Here is a 24,537-nt window from a genome sequence, read left to right on the forward strand (position 1 = left end):
CTAACTTCGGGTTGATTGAGACTGGGCTGGGACCAGTGGTACATACTCTGAGACTGACTTTGAGTCAGTATGATACATCCTCGATCATTTCTTCTTCTTCATAATTCGGACAAAAGTAGAGCAGAACAGAACAATGCAAGAGCAGAGCAGAACAGAGTAGAACAATACAAATCAGTACAGGGCAGAACAAGACAAAGCAGAACAGGCAGAATAGAGCAGAGCAGGGCAAGGGACAGGCTGTACAGGGTAGTGCATTTGATGGATGAATAGTAACGACCGATAGACATATTGCAGATGAAGTTCTCCCTAGTTGAGATGGAGTGTTAAAATTGGCAACTAGAGCAAAACTTCATGTGGGTCATCTTATTCATGGCTGATAATATTTTTATTAGATTCCTCTTGTCGAGAGATGTAGGATTAATATAAAGATCATCCAATTCCGATAAGTATTCATGGAGATATGAATTTATTTTGATTATGGAATTATTATCAAGCCGACCTACAACTCATGTAGGCTCAGAAGCCCAACAGTCGCATCTATTCAAACACCAACATTGTGTATAAATACAAGAGGACTTTTCCTCATTTGGACTCACTCATCTCATCACATCTCTCTCTACTGCGCAGAAAAGAGTCTTTTCTCTACTGCGCAGAAAAGGGTCTCTCCCTCACACATGTGAAGCCGGAAGCTGCCAAAACTGAAGCTGCAACTGCAGAAGTAAAGATTGACCTGCGTGGACTAGAAGATCTCCTCATCTGAACTGCGTTGTAGGTTCATCTAAACCTCCTCTGAAAGCCGCAACTTTTGGTGGTAGAATCAAGTCAATCCGACGGACGATTTGCAAGATAACGATTCCCCTAGTTTGAAGCCGGAAGCTACCGAAACTGACGCTGCAACTGTAGAAGTAAAGATTGACCTGCGTGGACTAGAAGATCTCCTCATCTGAACTGCGCTGTAGGTTCATCTGAACCTCTTCTGAAATCCGCAACTTTTGGTGGTGGAATCAAGTCAATCCGATAGACGGTTTGCAAGATATCGACTGCCCTAGTTTGAAGCCGGACGCTACCGAAACTGATGCTGCAACTACAAAAGTAAAGTTTGACCTGCGTGGGCTAGAAGATCTCCTCATCTGAACTGCGTTGTAGGTTCATCTGAACCTCCTCTGGAAACCACAACTTTTGGTGGTGGAATCAAGCCAATCTGACGGTCGGTTTGTGAGATATCGTCTGCCCTAGTTTGATGATGAAGCCGCTAATGCTGATGTTGCTGATCTAGGGTTTGCTACTGCTGATACGAATCAGATTTATTGTACTATTTCTCTCTGCTGAATTATTGAAGATAAAAGAAGATTTGATCAAAGGGTTTCCCCACACATTGTGGGGTTTGTCCCTGGCTAGCCACCACATCTTGTGTCTCTTGTCTTGGCTTGTTTTCTGTTGATCGTTTAATGTTCTATCTGCACTTTACTTTATGTACATGTGATTGCTAATCTGTGGAATATAATAAGAAAAAGAAGTAAACTGTTATAAGCATAGAACATACCATAACTTAACAGTGCAGGATTGAGTTGTGATATTGGGAGGTTGACTTGGTACTTGGAGGACGACTTGGTCTAGGGTTTGGGTCTATTGAAGGAAATGTAACTAGGTTCCGTCTTCATAAATGTACTTTTGATATTTGTATTTAATCAAGAAAAGAAATATTATTTTTATAATATATGTCAATGAGTTTCTTGTTCATTGAAATAGGTCTAGCACTATTTAAAGTGTTATAGGTGAGTCAAATAGTCAAAAGAAAAGGTTGAAGACCTTAAGGGCATGTTACACCTTGTATAAATATGTACTAAAGTCAAAGAGAGAACCTCCAAGCAAAGTCAAGTCTCCTCCTATGCTAAAGAAGCTCCTTCAAGCATGCAACTTCACCAAAGAACCATCCGAAGTCTACTCTTCAAGTCGACCTACAAGCAGTCAATTAAGTCGGCCTACAAGTCAGCCTAAAAGGAGGGACAGTCCTCTATTTATAGAGGTTGTCCACTCCAATACAACGCACTCACTTCACTCTGAAATTAGCGCAGAAAAGAGGCTAAGAAAAGGACGAAGAAGAGGCCTTCTAGGGCAGCGAAGGAAGAGAGAAAGAAGTCGAGGAGAAAGGGACTGTTTTCTAGGGTTATCACAGCCACACGTGCGAGAAAGAAAGGATTTGCCTGCGATCATTACAGCAGAAAACTACAGTGACATATCTCTCTATTTTTGGGCTAGTAAACAAGGCCTATAAGGCCTCCCAATCAAGCGAAGAAGGAAAGAGGCTACAACAACAAGTAAACTCCCACACGTGCGAGAATTTAGGGTTGCAGTACTGCCACATCAGGTTAGCCATCTTACATAAAGAAGAAGCTCGATTGGTAAAGAGAAGAAAGGTATTATCCTATGTGAAAGGGTTCACTTAGGATAAAAAAGAAACATCTCTTCTAGAGCTAGCATAAGAGAACTTATCATCAAGGAGTAGGAGAACAAAGTGTCGAAAGAAGAAGGACAAAGTGTCGGAAGAAGTATCAGGGAATAAGGTGCAGAAAGAAGGAAGGACTTGACTTGTGCTTTGAGGATACTCTTGTCAGGGGTCTAGGGTGATCAATAGAAGCTTCAATAAGAGAAATTCACAAAAGGGTTTTCCTCTCAAGAGTAGATAGGTTTTGGCCCTCGCAGAGAGCCAACATCTTGTGTTCTTATTTTATGTTTTGGTTGTAGTTTGATGAAGTACACACATATGCAATAATAATAATAAGAAGAAGAAGAATAAGCTAATAAGGAAAAGTAAAAATACTCCATGAATTGTTATCAAGTAACGAAGAATCACACTACACTACTTTGCCCTACATTCTTCAATAGGGCTTTGTTGTCTCATTTGAAGCAAATTCTATAAGAGAAGAGTTTTTGGGTTTTCCCCATGGAGGGGTTTTGCCCTAGCCTAGAGTCTAACTTTTGTGTCCACTGTCTTTATTTTTCTCTTGATATTTGTTTGATGAAAAAGATCTAATAAAGAAACACAAGAAGAATAACAAAGTTCACAAGCAAGTATTAAGGTTAAGGAAAATTGAAAGTTAATCACTGCCACATTGCATTTTCCAACATGGTACCAAAGTTAGGGTGAATGAGAAAGCAGCTAGAAGGATCATCTTGTGGGCACTAGAAGGGTTTGATAAGGGGAAAAGGAAGACTTACTAATCTAGAAGAAGGGCCTCATCAAAAGAAAGCTTGAAGAGGAAGACTACAAGAAGGTTGTTGTTCTCTCTTAAGAAAAAGATCTAGTTGAAGACTCATTGGAATACCTCCATGAAGGAAGCATCAAAGGATTTTGGTATCATCTATTTTGGAAGCCATTATTAAAGTCTCTTTGAAGATCTTGAAAGCCTCAAGATAGTTGGAGACATCATCAGAAAGGGAAGACTCTTAATCATCAAGTAAGTATCATATTGTTATGTCTGAATCTACAGGTCATATGGGTTCTTTCTGCAAGGAAAGCAATAAGCTTGTTGGCTCATGAAATTTCCTAGCATGGAAGAAAATGATTGACCTGGCACTTAAAGAACATGAGGTAATGGAATACGTTACAGGTGAAATTTATGAACCTAGCAAAGACAAGACTCAAAAACTAGCAAAGTAGAAGAAAGGAGAAGTAAGGGCACAAAGGATCATCGTTGAATCCATTAAGGATCCTCTTGTTCCATTTGTTGCAAATTTGAAAACTTCTAAGGCTATGTATGACAAGCTAGTGAATTTGTACTCTGTAAGTACATTAGGACAAAAGATGTCTTTGAGGAATAAGCTATATAGAATGAAGAAATCAAAGGATGAGGACATGGCATCCTTTCTAATGAAGATCTCTCAATTAAGAGATCGCTTGCAGGGGCTTGGATAGAAAAAAAAATATTCGGAAATGACAATCTTTATACTGAACAGTGTTGCGAACATTGCAATAAAATCACGATGGCAATTAAATCTTCCGATATGATCGACGATTTTTTCGCTTCGAAATAAAACGAAAAAAATTGTGATCTGATGCGCAAAAATCGTCAGGCCGCGCAACAAGTTTTTAAATTGTTTTTTGGTTTAGTTATTCATTTTGCAGATAAAGGGAAAGGATGAGAGCTAAGGAGGAGGAGAACCCATCTACAAGGGCAAGAGAGGAGAAAAGTGAAGGAATTTAGCATCCCAACCTAAAAAAAAGAGTTTAGACCAAGTTTCTTCAGCAGGGCGTGGTTTTCAGGTATGGGCATCAAATTTGGCCATATTTTTTTTGTTTTTCATTGTTTTTCCTTGGGTTTTTGTCACCCATATATTTTCCATGATTTTTAATTGGATTTGACTGTGTTTTTTTTTATTTTTTTTGCATTTACTTGAGAGGGTTTTTTTTGTCAAAAATCCAAAATCTTGATTGTTAGTTTTATTTATTTAAATTCTTCATATGCCCTAGTTTTTTTCGATGATTTTTGCTTGGGTTTGAATGTATTTTCTTTGCCATTATTGGTGCACTAAGTTGAGGTTTTTTTTGTCAAAATTTCAAAATATTGTATGTAAATTTTAATTTCATTTGTTTAACTTGCAATTATTCTTGTGCCCTAGGTTCCAACCTCAATAATACATTAAAATTCAAGAGTTCAACAAATTTACAAACATGCCAAGGAAATTGGACACTCTGTGGGAATTTGGTGAACCTGTTGGAGGGTTTGTCAGATCAAATTTGAGTTGCAAGTTATGTGGGCATCATATGACATGGGGGGTATACAAATTGAAGTTCCACCTTGCCCAAATTTCTAGACATGAAGTAGGGCCTTCCACAAATACAAATCTAGAAATCATTCGCAAAGCCCTCAAATCATAAAAGTATTGGATTTACAAAATCAAACATGTTGTTGATGGAAGCATAGACAAATACAAGGCTAGATTCGTTGCAAGGGGTTTCTCAGAAAAGACAGCAATAGACTATGAAGAAACCTTTGCTCCCACTGCCAGATATATTACTATAAGATCTTTGGTTTCGCTAACTACTACTATGTGATAGAATATCCATGAAATAGATGTCAAAACAGCGTTTCTAAATGGAACCATTGATGAAGAAGAATACATTGAACAACCAAAAGGCTTCGAAATAAAAAGCAGTGATACACATGTTTGCAGACTCAAGAAAGCCCTATATGGTTTCAAGCAAGCTCCTAGGGCATGGTATGCAAGGATGGATGCATACCTCTTAAGCACTGGGTTCGTCAAAAGTTTTGCCAATGCAAATCTCTACATTAAGGTGGTAAAGAATGAACTAGTCATTATACTACTATATGTGGATGATTTGTTTATTACAGGTGTGGAGCGCAGAATACTAGAATGCAAGAAAATGTTGGCAGTTGAATTCGAAATGAAAGATTTGGGACTCATGCACTATTACTTGGGCTTGGAAGTCTGGCAAAAACCCAATGAGATTTATTTGGGTCAAGGTAAATACATAATCAAGATATTGCAGAAATTCAGTATGATGGATTCCAAGCCTATCACTACTCCCATGATCACTAATCTGAAGAAGTTGAGAAGCTTCGACTCTAATATTGTTGATCCTACTAGCTATCGTAAGTTGTTGGGTTCTCTGATGTACTTGGTAAATACAAGACCTGATATATGTTTTGTTGTAAAAGTTCTTAGTCAATTTCAATTGGAGCCCCGTCATGATCATTAGATAGCTACCAAGCATATTTTGAGATACCTGTGTGATACAGTACATCATTGTCTTAAGTATGATGAAAAGGAAGTCAAGCTAACAAGTTTTACCGATTCCAATTGGGGTGGCAGTGAGACTAATGGAAGAAGCACTATCGATAGATGTTTCAATTTGGGATCTACAATGATTTCATGGATAAGTAGAAAACAAGATCATGTTGCATTAAGTAGTGTTGAAGCATAATATGTTGTTGCATGTGAAAGGAAGTTGTTTGGTTAAGAAAATTCTTGTCAGATTTGTTTGGAAAGCCTCTGGATCCTACAGTGATAAATTGTGATAATCAAAGCAGCATCAAGATGTATGAAGTCCGCATATTCAATGCAAGGACGAAGCACAACAACAACAAGTACCACTACATTAGGAGTTTGGTACAAGATGGGATCATGAAACTACAATATATCTCGACAGATGAATAGGTAGCTGATGTGTTGACGAAATCTCTTCTGAATAAGAAGTATGAATATTTTAGGAACATGATTGGGTTGGTTGATGTTACAAATTTAGTTGATAGGGAGAGATGAAGCATCTTATGGCAAGATGCTTGGGAGGACATTTGGTCGGCCTATGTGTTGATGTCTAGATCCCAAAGAGGGAGGGTGGTGTTGGTCTTGGAACTCCGACCTTGGATACACACCTAGATCCATGGGATGGTGGTAGAGCTTAAAAGCCTAATGGTACCTAGAACGGCTAAAGCTTGAGTCCCCTTAGTCCCATGGGTTTCATGCTTGGGTCAATGTTTTTCTAGGTCAAAGCCTCCATTGAAGACTTCTAGGTTTTGTATTGAGTCATTAAAGTCATTGTAATTTTTATTAGACCCTTCTTAGGCTTTTGTATCATGTAAAAAGAATTATTTTTGAGTCAAAAAGGTTATTTGTCACCTCCACACCAACTCGGCTCTATCCCCGTGAAATCAACCTACATTAGGGTAATTCGACCCAGCAGAAAGGCTATATATAGAGAGGCAATTCAACCTATTTGGAGCATTCACTCAACAAGTTTGATCTTCAAGGAAGCAAGGCATAAAAGAGAGCGAAATAGATGGAGATGGACGAAATTTGTTGGGAAGACCTAATTCAAGTTTTTGGGTTATCTATCTCTCACACGTGTGAAGTTTCTAGGCAGTTCTTGGGGCCAAAATTTTGTGTCTACTGCAAGTCTAAAATTATGTTGTTGGGGGTCAAAGTTCTACTGTTGGGAGGCCAAAATTCTAGATCGAAGCTACTGTTGGGGAGTTGTTACTTGGAGACTTTGACAAAGATCATTTATTGAAGGGAAGGGCTGACTTGGTGGTTGGAGGTCTTTGTCTAGGTCTAAGAAGTTTGGAAGTGTCTCATCTTGATTTGAATCTACTAAAGGAAGATTTTGACTAGGTTTTCCCCTTACAGGGGTTTTTCCTTGGCTGATTGCCTATATCTTCTGTCTCTTGTTCTTGTCATCTTCATATACATATAATTTGGTAATTGCTTGATGAAAGATAAACTAATAAAGAAGTGAAAGAAGCCAACATAATTCACAAGTAATTATCAAGAAAGAGGAATCAAAACGTAATTCCTATAAGTATTAATTTCTCAACAAAGTGTTGGGATTAGTAGGTGATCGTGAGAATTGTATTGGTTCTTCAACATCAGCATTTGTAGTCAACCTCACAGCTGCCTTATCATTTTTTGTTCCTAAAACCACACCTAGTGCACAACCATCTATCATGTCAGCTCTTAAAAAAGGGAGAAGGAAGAAGCTGACAAGTTGTTGGGTAGGTGTCTTCTTTGGAGTGATGTTCCTTTCAGCATTGTCAGGAACAATCCATTTTTCCAGCCCGCGATTGATGTTATTGCTATTGTTGGCCCAGGGTACAAAGCCCCTTCCTATGATGACTTTAGAGGGCGTATTCTTCATAATGAAAAGGCTAAATGCACTAAGAGATTGGAGGAGTTTAGGGGCTCATGGGCACACACAAGATGCACTGTGATGTTAGATGGTTGGACCGATCAAAAGGGTAGAACCCTTATTAACTTCTTGGTTAATTGTCCCAAGGGGACAATGTTTATGAAATTTGTTGATGCATCTGCACATATCAAAGATGCACAGTTATTATGTGATTTGTTGGACATGTTCATTCAGGAGGTGGGTCCACAACATGTTGTCCAAGTCATAACGGACAATGCTGCAAATTATGTTGTTGCTGGCAGGATGCTTATGGAGAGGCATCCTAACTTATTTTGGACACATTGTGTTGCACACTGCATTGACTTCATGTTGGAAGACATAGGAAAAATTCATTTTGTCAAGGATATTGTTGAATCATAAAAAAACATTATAAAATATAAATATAATCATGCATATGTGCTTTACTTGATGAGAACATTCACCAACAACAAGGAGTTGGTGCACCCTGCCATTACACAGTTTGCCACTAGCTTCATATCTCTTCAATCCCTCTTGAATTCTATGTGGGATGTGAAGAGAATGTTTCTTTCAGAGGAGTGGCGTGCTTTGCCATATAGCCGCAAACCAGAGGGAGAGGCCATATGCAAGCTAGTTTCATACCAGGAAAGCTTTTGGGTGGGAGTGCAGGAGGTGTGTAGCATTACTGAACTTTTGGTAAAGGTTCTTCGATTAATTGATAAAGACAAGCCCACAATGGGCTACTTGTATGAGGCCATGGATAGGGCCAAAGAATCCATTCACAACTACTATGATGATAAGGAGGATAAAGGGTTTGAGAAACAACAACTCATATGGGCAATGATTGATGAGCGATGGAACAATACAGTCCATCCCATTTATGCTGCAGGGATCTACTTGAACCCCGCATTTTCTTACTCCAATGGTTTCTTATTTGATGCTGAGGTCATGGATGGATTCTTCACTTGTGTTGAGAAGATGGTACCATCTCCAGCAGAACATGCAAAAATCTCCAAAGAAATGGAGATATACAGGATGGCAGGTGGCACAATTAGTTTTGACATGGCTATCCATGGTAGGAAAACCAAAATGCCAGGTAAGCTTTAGTTTATTTCAATTTTCAAATTTCATTGTCTCTTCATACTTTGTTGAACTTTGAAATTTCAATTTTTTTCTTATGTTTATCTTATTTGTTGTAGATGCATGGTGGATAAGTTATGGTGGCAGAGTACCCAATCTCCAAAGGTTGACATTCAAGTGCTTAGCCAAACATGTAGCTCCTCCGAATGCAAGCGCGATTGGAGTGTATTTGAAAAAATACACACCAAGAAGCACAACAGGTTAAATAATGAAAAATTTCGAATTAATTTTTTGAATTCATTAAATAATAAACAATATAATTTTTTATTTTAAATTTTTTATAATTATTAATTTATTATTTATAATTTATTAATTTATGACCCTTGTACAGGTTGAAGTCCCAACGCCTTAATGACATGGTCTACGTCTACTACAATCTCTAATTGTGGGTGAGGCAACTTGAGAGGACACCTGATGTGGATGCCATCTCATTGGATGGGATTAACACCACTACTGCATGGAGGGTTCAGGTCGAGAGGCCTATCATGGAGTCGGCCCCTGATTGGTTAGAGGAAGGGGTAGTGAAAAGAGTAGCAGTTGCAGAAGAAGACGAGGAGGAGCAACAAGAGGAGGAAGTGGCACCGCCTACCATGGTCACCAGTAGAGGACGTGGTCTACCTCCTATAACTCCTAGTTCTTTAGCTTCTAGAGCACAGTAGAGTCCCCTACCAACCCCATGTCCTTCTTCATCTAGAAGGAAAGTTGTTATATTTTCTCGCAAGAGGGGTAAAGGAAATCGGGACTACTAGTTACTTGGTTCATTTCATTGTATATGATATTATCATTCATGATATGAGATACATTATTATATTTTTTATTCATATTTTGAGGCTGAGTGAGGACTCAGGACTCAGTATTTAGGAAATGATTCACTGTTATGTGTGATGTAGCACTAGACATATTACACATCTTATATATTAGTTCTCTTTTCATATTTTTGTGTTAATGCATTTATTTATGTTGTGGATCCTTTAGATATTAAGATTTTTGAAAAAAAAAATGTATTTGCCTATTTTTTCCTTATTTTTAGTGTTTTTTTCCCAATTTTTACGATTTTTTCCAATTTCGAACCCTCATCGATTTAATCCCAATTGCGATTATCGCAACATTGGTACTGAATGCATTGCCACCAGAATGGAGCAGCTTTGCAACAAGCATCTACTCTAAGAAAGACACAACTCCTTTGATGAGTTGTGGGCTCAATGCATCTTGGAAGAAACTAGGATCAAGGCAAAGGATGACATTGGATCAGAGGAATAGTCTCAAGCCTTTATAGCTAGAGTCAAAAAGTTGAAAAAAGGGGAAGCTTGGGAAGTCCAAGAAGAAAGATATGTCCAAGGTCCAATGCTTTAAATGCAATGTGTTAGGTCGCTATACTACTAGTGTAATCCCTTATTGTTATTAGTACAACCTCCTTTATTATATTGTTGTGCCCATGTAGTCACCATATTGTTATTATTGTGCCCCATAGAAGCCCACTATTGTTATTATTGTGCCCTTACATTATTATTGTTATGTCGACTCTGATTATATTACGACCCCTTAGACTCCTATATATATAAAGGAGGTCTTGTCATTTGTATCATCCAAGAATTGTTCATTTGTGTAATGTAAAGGAGGTTTCCCCCTCGAAGAGGCTGAATTCTAAAGCGTTGATCTATCTTTTCTATCTTTTTGTGAGCTGGTTTCATGACATTTGGTATCAGAGCTTTGGATTCTAGGGTTTTCACTGCTCCAAACAAGTCATCGTGGTATTTTCGCTATAACTTTTTTTTGGCGACATTTCAGAAGCTAAAAAGAAAACCCACTTGAGAAGAAATCTCGCCGAACCTCGGGTCCAAATTTCAGAGTTTGTCTCGCTATATTTTCTGCGATATGATCTGAGAAAGTTATAGTTTTTGCAAGCTCCCGAATTTCATCTAAAACAGGTCATCGTGGAAGTTTCACAAAACGTTTTCGCTACAAAGTTTCAGAAGCTAAGAAAAAAACCCATTTGAGAAGAGATCGGTCTGAACCTCGGGTCCGAATTTCAGATCTTGTCTCACTATATTTTCGGATATATGATCTGAGGAAGTTAGGGTTTTTGCAGACTCCCAAATTACATCTTAAACAGGTGACCTTGGAAAAATCATCATAACTTTCTCTCTGAGCATCAGATTGAAATTTCGTAAGAAGTTACAGAAAGAGGACGGACTGTAGTTTTTTGTGTGTATTTTTCAGATCTGAAGGTCAAAACAGTGACACGTGGCACTTCATACAAGTTCGCTATTCTAAAAAGGTATATAATCAGGTCATCTTGGGAGATTGTGCATAACTCTTTCTTGGAGAATCCAATTTCGATCAGACTGGTGGCATTGGAAAGAGGACGCAGAGGGCTACTGCAGGTCGCGATTTCAGAACTGGAGTATTTGAAATTACAGAGTTACGGTCGTTTAAAGATCGAGCTCCTAATATCAAGAAAAGACAATATGAGGAAGTTTGATGGCAAGGATCCAGTAAATTCGATACTACAGATGGAGAAATATTTTGATCTACATGGTGTATCGTTGTTACAAAAGGTACGTATTGCATCTAATTATTTAGAACCGAATCAATTTTTATGGTTTAAAGAGCTTTGTTCTCGTAAACCACTTGTCACGTGGTCAATTTTCACAGAGGAAATGATAACACATTATGAGGATACAAAAAGAAACACCTTCTTTAGCCAATTGATAAATCTCAAACAAAAGGGTTCAATGGCAGAGCACATTGAGGACTTCCAAAGATTGAATATAAGGGTAAATGATATTCCAGAGAAGAAAATGGTTGCTGTCTTCATAGGGACTTTAAAGGATAACTTCAACACGAGGTTCATCTTTGGGAACCTGATTCATTGGAGAAGGCATTCCGGTTGGCAAGAAAAATTGAAAGCGAAATTATGGCAACAAGGAATCCCACCACTCACGACTATAATTATGGAAGTGTTTTTTCTCCTATCCTTACACAACCTACAAGGTTTACACCACAACAATTGGAAGAAAAAAAGAAAAAAAGGGCTTTGTTACAATTGTGATAGAAAATACACTAAAGGTCATAAGTGTGCTGAGAAGAAATTATTTTACATAGAATATGAAAGGAGGAAGAAAAGGATCAAGAAACATCAAAAGAAGAGGATATACACCAGAACCCATCCCAGAGAAAGAAGAAATGAATCCGACCATATCTTTTAAAGCATTGGAAAGAATTACCACTCCTCAAACTCTCAAGATAGAAGGACATATCAAGAAGAAAAAGGTACAAGAAGTGAAAGATCACATCGAGAAAGAAGAAATGAATCCGACCATATCTTGTAATGCATTGGTTGGAATTACCACTCCTCAAACTATCAATATAGAAGGACATATCAATAAGAAAAATGTTTAAGAAGTGAAAGATCACATTGAGCATCAAGAAATGAATCTGACCAAATCTTGTAATGCATTGGAAGAAATTACCACTCCTCAAACTATCAAGATAGAAGGGCATATCAAGAAGAAAAAGGTAATAGTGTTGATTGATTCAGGCGGTACCCATAATTTTATTCATTGTAAGATAGCCAAGGAATTGAATTGCTTCCTATGTCCAGCACAAGATTGTCAAGTGATGGTTGCAAGTGGAGGAACCATAAATTGCTCTTGGAAAGTGCCATAATATCAAGCTATCCATGGGAGAATATGTATTGAATAGCCCAATGCTTTCCATTCCAATGGGTGGTGCTGATGTTTTACTAGGAGTCCAATGGCTACAATCTTTGGGTACGATAGCTTTAATTTTCAAGAACTTGTCTTGAAATTTTTTTGGGAAGGAAAGGAAGTTGAATTGAGGGGTATCGAAGAGAAACCGGGAAAGATAATTAACTCTAACAGCATGACAAAGCTTCTAAATAAAGAACAACGGTGCGTAATTGCACAATTATGTTCACTAGAGGATCCCACATCGAAATCATATATTTCTCCAGATCTCCAAAACGTTTTGGACAATCATTCCAAGGTATTTGAGAATCCCAAAGGCCTCCCAGCTATTCGTGATCATGATCATGCTATTCATCTGATTCTAGGAAGTGTTCCTCCAAAAGAGTCTTGATTTTATAACATAATAGAGAGAAGCATGTGATAGCAGCATACTTTGAGTCTACTTGCTTAAGTTGCTTTGTAAAAATCATCTAGTCTTTATAGTTGGATAGATAGACCATTTTGCATATTGTTCATCCAGGCATTATCTAACATTATGTTAGAGGTAGTCATCTTGCTAAGGAGGATCATCATGATCCTATGGGAACTGTCCTTTTGGAAGGTTATTGGAAGAAGCATTATGACAAGGTTGGTATACATTCCATATAGTATGGGAACAATACTTTTAAAAGGGATGAAGGAATGTAATGGGTCAGGTTACAGGCTCATGATGAGACATATAACTAGATGATGAAATAAGAAGCATAGGAATGCATATTGAAAGTAACGCTTGGTTAAGATTTATTTGTACAGAATCCTAAAACATGCTTTGTATGATTATGTGATGTTTAAAAGGGGAAGAATTTGACTTACTCAAGGATAAATAAAGAATTAAGACTTTCTCTAGATTATGTAGAATAATGATTAACATCCAGTATAATCTCTGGAAGAAAAGTTCTAACTTGGTAATCAAGGTCAATCCTTGGGCACTCTAGTGTATGAAGGAACATATGGAGATGGACCATGAGGATGTTGATTGGACGAGAAGGTCATCATATTGTTGAGAAATCCTTAAGGCAGCAAAGTTAGGGTTAAATTAATTTGATTTCTCTTTTTCTCACACTTTCTTGCGATGTTTCTTATTAATCTTTCTTTGCAATCATTATATTTGTATCATCAAGACAAATGCCAAACAATGAAGATCACAAACACAACAAAGAACACAAGATGTAGGCACTCATCCAGGGCAAAACCCCTCTTCTAATGGAGAACCCAAAAAAAATCTTCTTCTCTTCTTTAGAATCAAATCAAATGAGAAAACCTAGAACCTTTCACCAAGGCATAGAATTCCTTCCAACCATCAAGTCAACCTTCCACATAGACAAGTCAAATTCTTCATAATTCAACATAAGTCAACTCTTTGATATATGTCAACAAAGGTCTTGGCCCTCTCTACAATTCTGATTTTCAACCCTGCAATTTATCTCAGTCTTCTTCACACGTGTGGCAGTAAAATAGAGAATTTTGGCCTTCTTATTGCTAGATAAAAGTCTCCTACTTCCTCGTTGGTCTTGTCTCTTTCTTCTTTAGCTTTCACACCTTTTTTCTTCACTTCACAGTGGCAAATCGAATTTTGTTGATTGGATTTACAAAAAGGTCAAGCAACACTTCTATTTATAGTGGTTGTAGCTTCCATAATGAGGTTGACATGAGGAGAGGGTAGGTTGACATGATGGTGGAGGTGTAGATGACCAAAAATAATTTTGTTCCTTTAATACAAGAAGCCCAATAAGGGTCTAGGACATAATGACAAGTATAATGATTTATGACTCAACCCTAGAGGCCTTCAATGGAGGTTGACCTAGAAACAAAATACATAGAGCATGAAACCCATGCTCATAAAAATAAATTCTCTTTTATAATAATTTTTATTTTCTTTCTTTTGACAAATACATTACATCATGACTCAAATAAAATTATGAAGACCGATACTAGTTACATTCTTCAACACTCTCTCTTAACTAGGGAGGTATTCATAATTGTTCAACCAGTACAAGGTTGACCTCAATTTGAAATGTTCCAAGAAGAGTTCAACAACATACGCAATGCTAGGAATACCCTAACTGCCAAGGTATCCAACACATCAAAGATTCAAGTTTCAATGACACCTTTTTAAGGATCCAAGTGTCATTTCCAAGACACTAGTACAAGGATCTAAGACACTATCAAGGACTAAGGTATCCTCTAAACAACATGCCAATATAGGTACCATTAGGCTACAGCCCTGGTATCAATATAGATACCATCCAGGCTTTTATGCCCTGACACAATCCCTTAGAGATGCAGGAATCTCAACAAGGTCAAACACAAAAACGAAGCTCCACATGACCAAGATACCCTCCCACACCGAGATCCAGACATCATCAAGGCCAAACAACAACAAAGATCTCAATACTAACCAGGCCAAGATGTCCATCATACAGGCAATTTTATCGTACCCGTCTCCCCCTCTCAACCAAAATAGAGATATCCATCAATCCAAGTATTCTTCTTAATTATTCAAAACTTCTCAGGGAGAGATCCACACATCAACGACCTGTTCAACTATTAGAACATCCAGTAGCTTCACAACCCCAACCAGTATCAAACTCCTAACATATATGTTCTTGTATGCTAGCTCAAAACTCTAGGGTCTTCAACTATTTTGATGTTGCTTAGGTCATCACAATATCCAAACACATCTTGACGAAAGCTTCCTTCTTCAACTTCTCCAGCAGCACCAAACTCAGCCTCAACACTTTCCAAAACATCCAATTCTTTTTCACAACTTCATCAATCAAGAATAACCATCTATAGTGCTTTAGCCTCTCCGATCTTATTCTTTCTTCAAGGTCTTTACTATAGATATCACAATATGCCCTCCCTCTTAACAGGGGAGATATATGCTTTCTTTATTCAAACTTCTTCTCTACTAGAGGACAAATCCATCAACAACTTTTATTCTACTAGCCACACAGGCTCTTTCGTTAGCATCATCCTATCATCGGAGAACTTCGACCTTCCAAAAATTCATTCTTTCAAGAACATCATTCCTTATCTTCATATGGTAACAAGGTCATCTATCAACCATTAATATAAACTTCAATGTCATCTGGATTCTTACAGCTCCCTCTTTCCATCCTACTCATCATCATTATCAAGTCATCATCAAATATAAAATAGGTAGGCATCTTCAACATCTTGAAGACTATGTATCTGCAAATCTTTAATAACAAGTACAACCAAGCACAAATATATATGTACAAGAGCATGAAATTAATTTTATCAATATAGGGTTAGCATGTTATCACAATTGGAGCGGATAGGGTTATCAAACTTTAGATATCCCAAAACCTAAACCTAGTTAGGTGTACAAAGGGTTACACATTTCATGCCCTAGATTTCTTACAACAACCTATGCTAGGGTTTAGTCATAAAGCCTAGATTCCATCATCAATACTAAACCTTGGATAGCAATTATATCAAGTCATGATTTTAATCATAGCGAGAGCATTTTATATCTAGGGTTTCATTATCATACCCTAAAATCTGATATCAATCTCTTCTAGGGTTTTTGTCATAAACCCAAACATCAACATTTTAATATTAAATATTCAACAACTTTGACCAAGCTAGGGTTTCAATCATATGAAAGCATATATACCTAGGGTTTTTATTCCTAGGATCAACTTATTACAAGGGTTTTGTTGTAAACCCTAATTTATGAAACCCTAAAAAATCTAGGGTTTCATCATATATCCTAGACATCAACAACAAACCCTAAAAGGCAAGGGTTTCATCATATCATTAACAAACCATAAACATCAAAAGGTTAGGGTTTTACAGCGAACACTAAAGGTTAGGATTTTACCAAAGTGAACAAAAGATAAAGAGTATGAAAAGGGTTGATTTAATCTAAATAACCCTAACAAATAAGAATCTTTATGATTCAAAACCCTAGACATGAGAGAGTTAGTAATGCAAAGCAAATTTCGAAAATGATCGTAACTTTTAATATGAAGACTAGCTACAAATCATGTGGTCTTAAACATACCTTGAGTTGATATTTTTACAAACCTAGTAGGGTTTCCTTTTGAAGGGCTCCCTCTCATGAGGTATGGCATCAACAGTTCTTTATGTACCTGCAATATTTACTAACAAGTACCTCCACAAATATATAAGTACAAGAACATGAATTTGACAATCTAGAAATCTCATGGAATATAACTAGAGAAAGAGAATTCATAGGGTTTTCAGATCCAAACCCTAAGTCTCAAAACATTAAATCTAGGGTTTGAATCTTAAATTCAAATCTATTCTCACTAGGGTTGACCAATTCTCCCTAGACTACCTACAAACCCTAGAGACCAAAAGTAGGGTTTTTATGAGGAAACAAAATAGAATAGGGTTAGGGTTTCTCTTTTTAACTAGGGTTTCCAATTACTAACAAGGGATTATTAGAATTTAGAAACAAACACCTTTCAACAATATGCAAGCTATAAACCCTAGAACCAATAAGGAGATCTTCAAACCCTAAGTCAAATTGAGTTAGACCTTATATAAGTAAAAATGATTATGCGTACCTCAAGGAATACTTACCTTAGTTCTCCAGGATTACAAGATGTTTGCTGCAAAGGATTCTTCAAGATGCCTCTTTCTGTTCTAATTTCATCCTTGAAGTATTTGTTCCAATCTTGATTTTAATATGATCTTCAAGGCTCCTTCAACAAGTTGCTTTCTTCTATCACTGCTCGTGGATTTATTCTCTTTTTGAGACAGATATAATAAGCTTGCTCAAAGATGGATTATGCACAAAGATCTTCTTCCTGTAGCCTTCTATTACAGACTCATCCCTTTCAACTAGGGCATTCAATAAGCACGAAAAGTTGTTTCTTAAATAGATCTAGTTCTCTTCCAATGGATGCGGACTAGATTTTCCTTCAAGGTGACACAACTCGTGAGATGAAGATGTTGCTATAGGTCTTGTCAAAGATTGATATATAACTTACTGTTAGGTCTCGGCCTTATACAGATCTCCTGCTGCTACAAACTTTGGTAATGACTTAGAAGATACTTGGAGTTTTCTGAAGATGATCTCAGCCTCATTGGATAATTGTAAATTCTAATTTGTCCTTCGAGAATGCCCTTATATGGTTTCCTTTGCAACTATACTCTTCGCTTGCAAGAAGGACTACCTCTAGTCCTTACAGTGCTTTATGAATTTCGGATTTTGGAGAACAAATTCAAACCTTAAATTTTATGTACAGGACTTCGATCACTAGATACTCGACCTTGCCTGGGCTCATTATTTATCCTTTTAGATCCTTCAAAATATGCTTCTTGATTGTTTTAAATCTACAGCCCTCAACTCATAAATATTTTTCATTCTTGTTTGGATCCTCTCCTTAGATAGCTCGGCCTAAACAATCCCTTTTGAAGCCTTCTTTCTTCCAAGCAATTGTAGTCTTTTGGCTACCTTATATTACTAACCATAGCTCTGATACCATGTTGAGAAATCCTTAGGGCAGCAAAGTTAGGGTTAAATTAATTTGATTTCTTTTCCTTTGACACTTTCTTGTGATGTTTCTTATTAATCTTTCTTAGCAATCAATATATTTGTATCATCAAGACAAATGCCAAACAATCAAGATCATAAACGCAACAAAGAACACAAGATGTAGGCACTCAGCCAGGGAAAACCCCTCTTCTAGGGGAAAACCCAAAAAACAACTTCTTTTCTTCTTTAGAATCAAATCAAATGAGACAACCTAGACCCTTTGACCAAGACATAGACTTCCTTCCAACCATCAAGTCAGCGTCCCATGTAGACAAGTCAAACTTCAGTCAAATTCTTCATAATTCAACATAAATCAGCTCTTTAATATAGGTCAGCAAAGGTCTCGACCCTCTCTGCAATTATGATTTTCGACCCTGCAATTTATCTCAGTCTTCTTCACAAGTGTGCCAATAAAATAGAGAATTTCAGCCTTCTTATTGCTAGATAAAAGTCTCCTACTTCCTTGTGGTTCTTGTCTCTTACTTCTTTAGCTTTCGCACCTTCTTTTCTTCACTTGACAGCTGCATATTGAATTTTGTTGATTGGATTTACAAACAAGGAAAGTAACACTTCTATTTATAGTGGTTGTAGCTTCCATAATGAGGTCGACATGATGGTGGAGGTGTAGATGACCAAAAATAGTTGTGTTCCTTTGCTACAAGAACCCCAATAAGGGTCTAGGACATAATGACAAGTATAATGACTTATGACTCAACCCTAGAAGCCTTCAATAGAGGCTTGACATAGAAACAAAATACATAGAGCATGAAACCCATGCTCATAAAAATAAATTATCTTCTATAATAATTTTCCTTTTCTTTATTTTGGCAAATACAATACATCATGACTAAAATACAATTATGAAGATCGATACTAGTTACATTCTTCAACAATGATGAGGTAAGTCTAATATTATATTTTTGGTTATCTGGTTAACATATTATTTTGCTACCTAGAAGGATGTTGCAGGAATATATGAAGAATGTTGAGGCAAGCTCGACACAGGATACCTAGAAATCATAAAGTCAAGATATATTCATCTTGGAATTGAAAAGTAGCAATGCCAGAAGATAACCTAATGGTTAATACGAGAGATCACTTTCATGCAGAAGTTATGATTAGCTTGAAGTTTGGAAAGGCCCAATATAATGCCTTCGTCTATGATGACAAGATAAAAGAGATAAGCAAGAAAGATGACCTGAATCCTATCACAAGATTGAAGTGTGAAGATGGCTCCATGATACCTCGGAAGAAAGCAAGCTTGATACAAGAGATGTGCAGAAAAGACAGAGCCATGTAATTATGAAGAACAAGTAGTTGATACTCTTATAAAGACAAGCTATAAGGCTTGTGGTGTTGACTTCCAAAATTGAAAGGAAGTCTAGAATCTCCTTTGGTTTTGAAAGGGAAGCAAAGGAGTCTCCTTAAAAGGGAGCAAGGACTATTCTCTAATCAAAAGGAGAGCAGGGATATCCTCTCTGGTTGAGAGGGAGAGATGTTGGACATCACATGTACATCCTCTTCTTCATGTGTCATACACTTAACCAGGACTAACTGTCGTAAGTATAAATGAAGGTCATGGAGACAAAATGGTGGAGGATTAGATAAGCATCTATGGTTTCCTTGAGGATAAAGAATCCAATAAAGAAAACGTATCGACACTCCTTGAGGATAGAACAAGTATCCAAGATAAGAGTTGTCGAAGAGTACCAATTGTTGGAAATATTGAGGGGGGATGAATCAATATTTCTTTTCAATTGTTACTTTTACCAATTAAATCACTTATATTTAGAACACAAAATGAACAATAAGAATAAATGCTTTTATTAATTTCTTCTTTACAATAAATCAAGTACAATATATGTAGGGCTCCAACCCTAGATGAAGACACTGATCTTCAATCTCCCAGACTCCAACCTGTATTTGCCAAGCGCCAACTTGGACTTCCAAGGCTCCAACCTTGTCAATTTTGAGGCACCAACCTCAAGGGCTCCAACCCTATATCTGGTTCAAGTTCCGACCTAGTTTCTTGAGGACTCCAATCCTCTAGGGCTCCAACCCTGTCTTCCAAGGCACCCACCTTGTCTTTTTGAGGCTCCAACCTCTTAGACTCCAACACTTAGCTTCGTCAAGATATATTTGGTTATACTTCACAGCTCCCAATGTCCTCTTCAACAAGCCCTGTCAACCTTCACTTAGTCTTCACTTTAATCTCCACGTTACATCATCAATGACAACCTTGATCTCTTAGGAGGTGTCACCACTACTCTTCATCACACCTAAACAAAACTTCTTCAATGTCACCTCATGATGGCTTGAATGCATCATGGTCTTCAATGATCTCCACAAATCTTCAACATGTTGCTTCACAAATTTCTCCAAGCCTGCCCTATTCTGTTCTCAAGAGAAGACTTCAACAAGCTCTATTTGTCCAATCCGAATAAATCAACACTTCAACCACGACAACTTCAACCACGGCAACTACAGCAGCTTCGACCACAACAACTACGGCAACTACGGTAGCTTCGACCACGACAACTATGGCAACTTCAACCACGGTAGCTTCCACCATAGAAACTACGGCAGCTGCGACAACTTCGACCACTGCAACTTCGACCACGGTAGCTTCAACCACGGCAACTATGGCAGCTTCAACGACGACAGCTGCGAGCTTGCGACCACGACAACTACGGCAGTTTCAACCACGGCAACTTCGACACTACTAGCTCGAACCTATGGGAGACTATTTAATCGAAGAACAATTCCACAAACTTGTCTTCCTTGCTTTTCTAGGCTGCAATTGCTTCTCTACCTCTTGTCTTGTCTCCACTGAAAATATAAGCTTGAATGGATGAATTTAGGTTTATATTTACAGTGGTTTTTCCATATTCTGAAGGGACATGTCTCTTTGCCAAGGGTTATGAGCCTACTCAAGTCGGCTTGTACAGTTTGACAATTTTTGACATATGCTGATTTCAAAAATTGATTTCTCTTCAACGGTAAGGAATTAGGAGGCAAGTGAGTACTCATTGGAAAGAGGAAAAAATCCTCTTTAAGATGGTCTAGGTCCCATTGAGAAAATATGCCTCTAAGGTGGCAAAAAATATTTTTCTTTGTAATTGTCCTTAAATTTTATGCATAAAAAGTTTAGGACAACATGAGGAATGTTTGGGACAGCGTGGCTTCTTCATTCTTTGGCTTCTTCATTGTTATCAATGTATGAGTGTGTCATCATGTAGGAGTGTTGCATTTATGTCATCATGAGTGTATCCAATAATGAGTGTATCATCTCGTGTCATCATATAATGGTGCAGTGATATGTCATAGTGCAACATCATTAGGAAAGTTCTAAGGTAGTCCTCCATATGTCATCAAGGGTTAAGGTCTAGATCATCAAGGTACATGCAACATTATATTTAGTTCAAGAACTTCTTAGGACTTCTTCATTAGTGGTTTGACATCTTCATTGATGGCATCCTTATCAAACAAGTTTTATGACATCATCATCTAGAACCAGGCATCTCAAGAATATTTTCCATCCCAATAATGCCATATTGACATCAATGACAACCTTGATTAGCAATATCCTTTGAGGATTCAGGAATGGAAATCCAAGATAAGAATAGTTCTAAAGGACATACCTTGTGAAAATCCAATTAGGGTATTTACCTTGTAGAGGAAGTGCAGTATCACACGTAAAGCCTCCCAGCATAATGTTCTCAAATAAAGTTGAACTTGTCTAGTTAGGCCTCAAAATCAGTGCTAGTCATAGTTGGCTTCTCGATCTGACTCTTCTTATGAGAACTTTTCAGTTTGAGAAATATGTTGCACTGGTTGTACAATTATGAATACCTCCCTAGTTAAGAGGGAGTGTTGGAAATGTAACTAGTTTCGGTCTTCATAATTGTTGTTATAACCATTTCAATATGTATCTTATGTAACAAACAAAAGAAGAAAAGAAAAAGTTATTATTTTAAGGCATGGCTTTCATGCTCTTTATTGATGGTATTATAGGTAAAAGCATGTTCTTCATGCTTCTAGTGTTTATTAGGTCATCGGAAATATTGTCATGAGCCAAGAGAGTCAACATCGTGTTTATAAGACCCTTCCGGGCAAAATATATCTTGTAAAAGAATATATTTCGAGTCTAAAAGATCCTGGAAACCTCCAAAGTACAAGTCAGCCCTGGCAACTTCATGTCGGCCTAAAGGAGGGAATTCGACCCCTTGGAAAGGCTATATAAAGGAGCAGATTCGATCTCATTTGGCACTCACTCACTCACAAGTTCGATCTCAAAAAAAGAAGTTCAATCTATAGTTGGAAAACAGAAGAAAGAAGAGTGAAGGTCTAGGAGGAAAAAAGGAAAGAATCTTGTTTTTGGGCTCTATCTCTCTCACGCATGCGAAGTTCTGGAGTTTTTGCAACTACAAAGAAGGATGAAACTGCACGTCTGAGTTTTACAAGAACGAGTTGTAGTACCGAGTTGTTGGAAGAAGGAATAATTTGTCTTAGCCTCGTTGAACTTGGAGGAGCTATCTTGCTCTAAGAAGGATCTCTAGTAGAAGCAGAATTAGGGTTTTCGTAGAAGTTATAGGGTCGAAGTTGCAGGTCAAAGTTGCAAGACGAAGTTGCAGGGTTGAAGTTGTGGGCGATGCTGCAACTAGAAGTTAGTTGGTGCAGGATTGAGCTGTGATATTGGGAGGGCTGACTTGGTACTTGGAGGAGGACTTGGTCTAGGGTTTGGGTCTTTGTTGTCTCATTTGAAGCAGATTCTATAAGAAGAGAAGAGTTTTTGGGTTTTCCCCTTGGAGGGGTTTTGCCCTGGCTTGGAGCCTAACTTTTGTGTCCATTGTCTTTATTTTGCTCTTGATATTTGTTTGATGAAGATCTAATAAAGAAACACAAGAAGAATAACAAAGTTCACAAGCAAGTACCAAGGTTAAGGAAAATTGAAATTAATAGCTGCAACATTGCATTTTCCAACATTAACAGCAATAGCAGTCTTACTGTTGTAGCATACAAATTTTTTTTATGAAAAATATATTTATATTCCATATAAGAAATATACATGTTTCGGTCCTCCAGGGACTGCTCAAATAATAAGGCTAAAAGCCATTACAACAAATACTGATTATAAGATCAACAAGTCACATGTGGGAATTGAACTCGAGTGGAGAGGATAACAACATCTCTCCTAACCCCCAAGCTAAACCCAATTGACAAAATTGTAGCATACAATTTCTAGACCTATGCCCTACTAAACTAATGAAAACAGCCCTCTTGTTGTCCCCTTGACTCCGCATACCCAATTTGGATTTAGGCACTCATCTTTCCTTTCAAGTTTCAACCACCTTTCAAAAATATAAAATCCATCATTTATTTTCTATTTTGAAAATCTGGAATTTATGGCTGAAATTATCAGAAATCAGACTTGGCCCCTAAATCCAAGCAAGCTTCCCAATTCATTATCATTTGCTAGACTTAGTTTTCTTTAGGGATTCCCCACTTGTGCCCGAAGATAGCCAGCATAAAATGAGTGAAGTGCTTAGAGTTTCACCTATGGCTAGGACTTTGCCACCCAACGTGAGACTTTGGGAGGTAATGAGAGGCATTAATAAAAATTCAATTTCTACAATAGATTTACCTCCCTTGCTAAAGAACTGAAACAGAGAGAATATGACAATCAAACATGTAGTTCATACAGTAAAGAATCAGCATACTTAGAAGTTGAATATATTTTCCTTTTCACTGGTTAGGAAATCTAGCATGCTAAAAAGAAAGAATCTAGAGATATAAGAGCAATGCTTACATACATGGTATAATGAACTTCCAAGATTAAATAGAGGAGAAGAGTAAAGATTTTATCCTGAAGTTCACAGGTCTTTGGGAAATCAGGAGTACTGAAGTAGAAGAATAGAGATCGCTAGATTTCCTGAAACATCATTCATACCATGATATTTTCTTTCAGTGAGACTAATTTTTTCTTAATTTACTTTTGTTGGAAATGGAAAGAAGTGCTAATTATTTTCTTGCAATTGTTTTGCAGTCTGTAAAAATTTGACAACTTACAGTGGCCTATAAGAAGCAAGTACAATAAGCCAGGAATCCTTTTTCCGAGAAATGATGTAATTTTTCAATGACAGCAACAATTCAAAAGTAACTAGAAAAATATACACACATTCCCATTCGACTATCTGCACAAAAGAGGTGTCTGTACAGTAAATGTAAAATTGGTTTTGGAGAATTACTTGCGATGGAGGTAGAGATCAATGGTGTTTGAGCTCCATGGGTCTCCTAAAGATAGCATATAGCAACTTGTGCCTGAAGATCCAAGGCAACACAGTACAATTAGTCCAGCTAAGCAGAGAGCAAACAAGTGTCTGCAATGGACATCAATATAAAAGTGCCTCGAAAATTTTCTTAGTTATCCATTTAATTATACATTC

General features: G+C 37.4%; 1 protein-coding gene across 1 annotated transcript in view; it reads right to left on the reverse strand.

The window, feature by feature from the left end:
• The window catches only part of LOC149247036 (uncharacterized), a 182,821-nt gene that overhangs the window by 121,159 nt on the left and 37,125 nt on the right, over positions 1–24,537 (reverse strand). Inside the window, exon 3 of the mRNA XM_089443169.1 lies at positions 24,340–24,412. Coding sequence (XP_089299295.1) covers positions 24,340–24,412 — 73 coding nt within the window. The remainder of the gene's footprint in view (positions 1–24,339; positions 24,413–24,537) is intronic.

Source organism: Pinus tabuliformis, chromosome 7, assembly GCF_031772625.1.
Source record: "Pinus tabuliformis cultivar Carrire ecotype Pingquan chromosome 7, CPIR1, whole genome shotgun sequence".
Classification (NCBI taxonomy): domain Eukaryota; kingdom Viridiplantae; phylum Streptophyta; class Pinopsida; order Pinales; family Pinaceae; genus Pinus; species Pinus tabuliformis.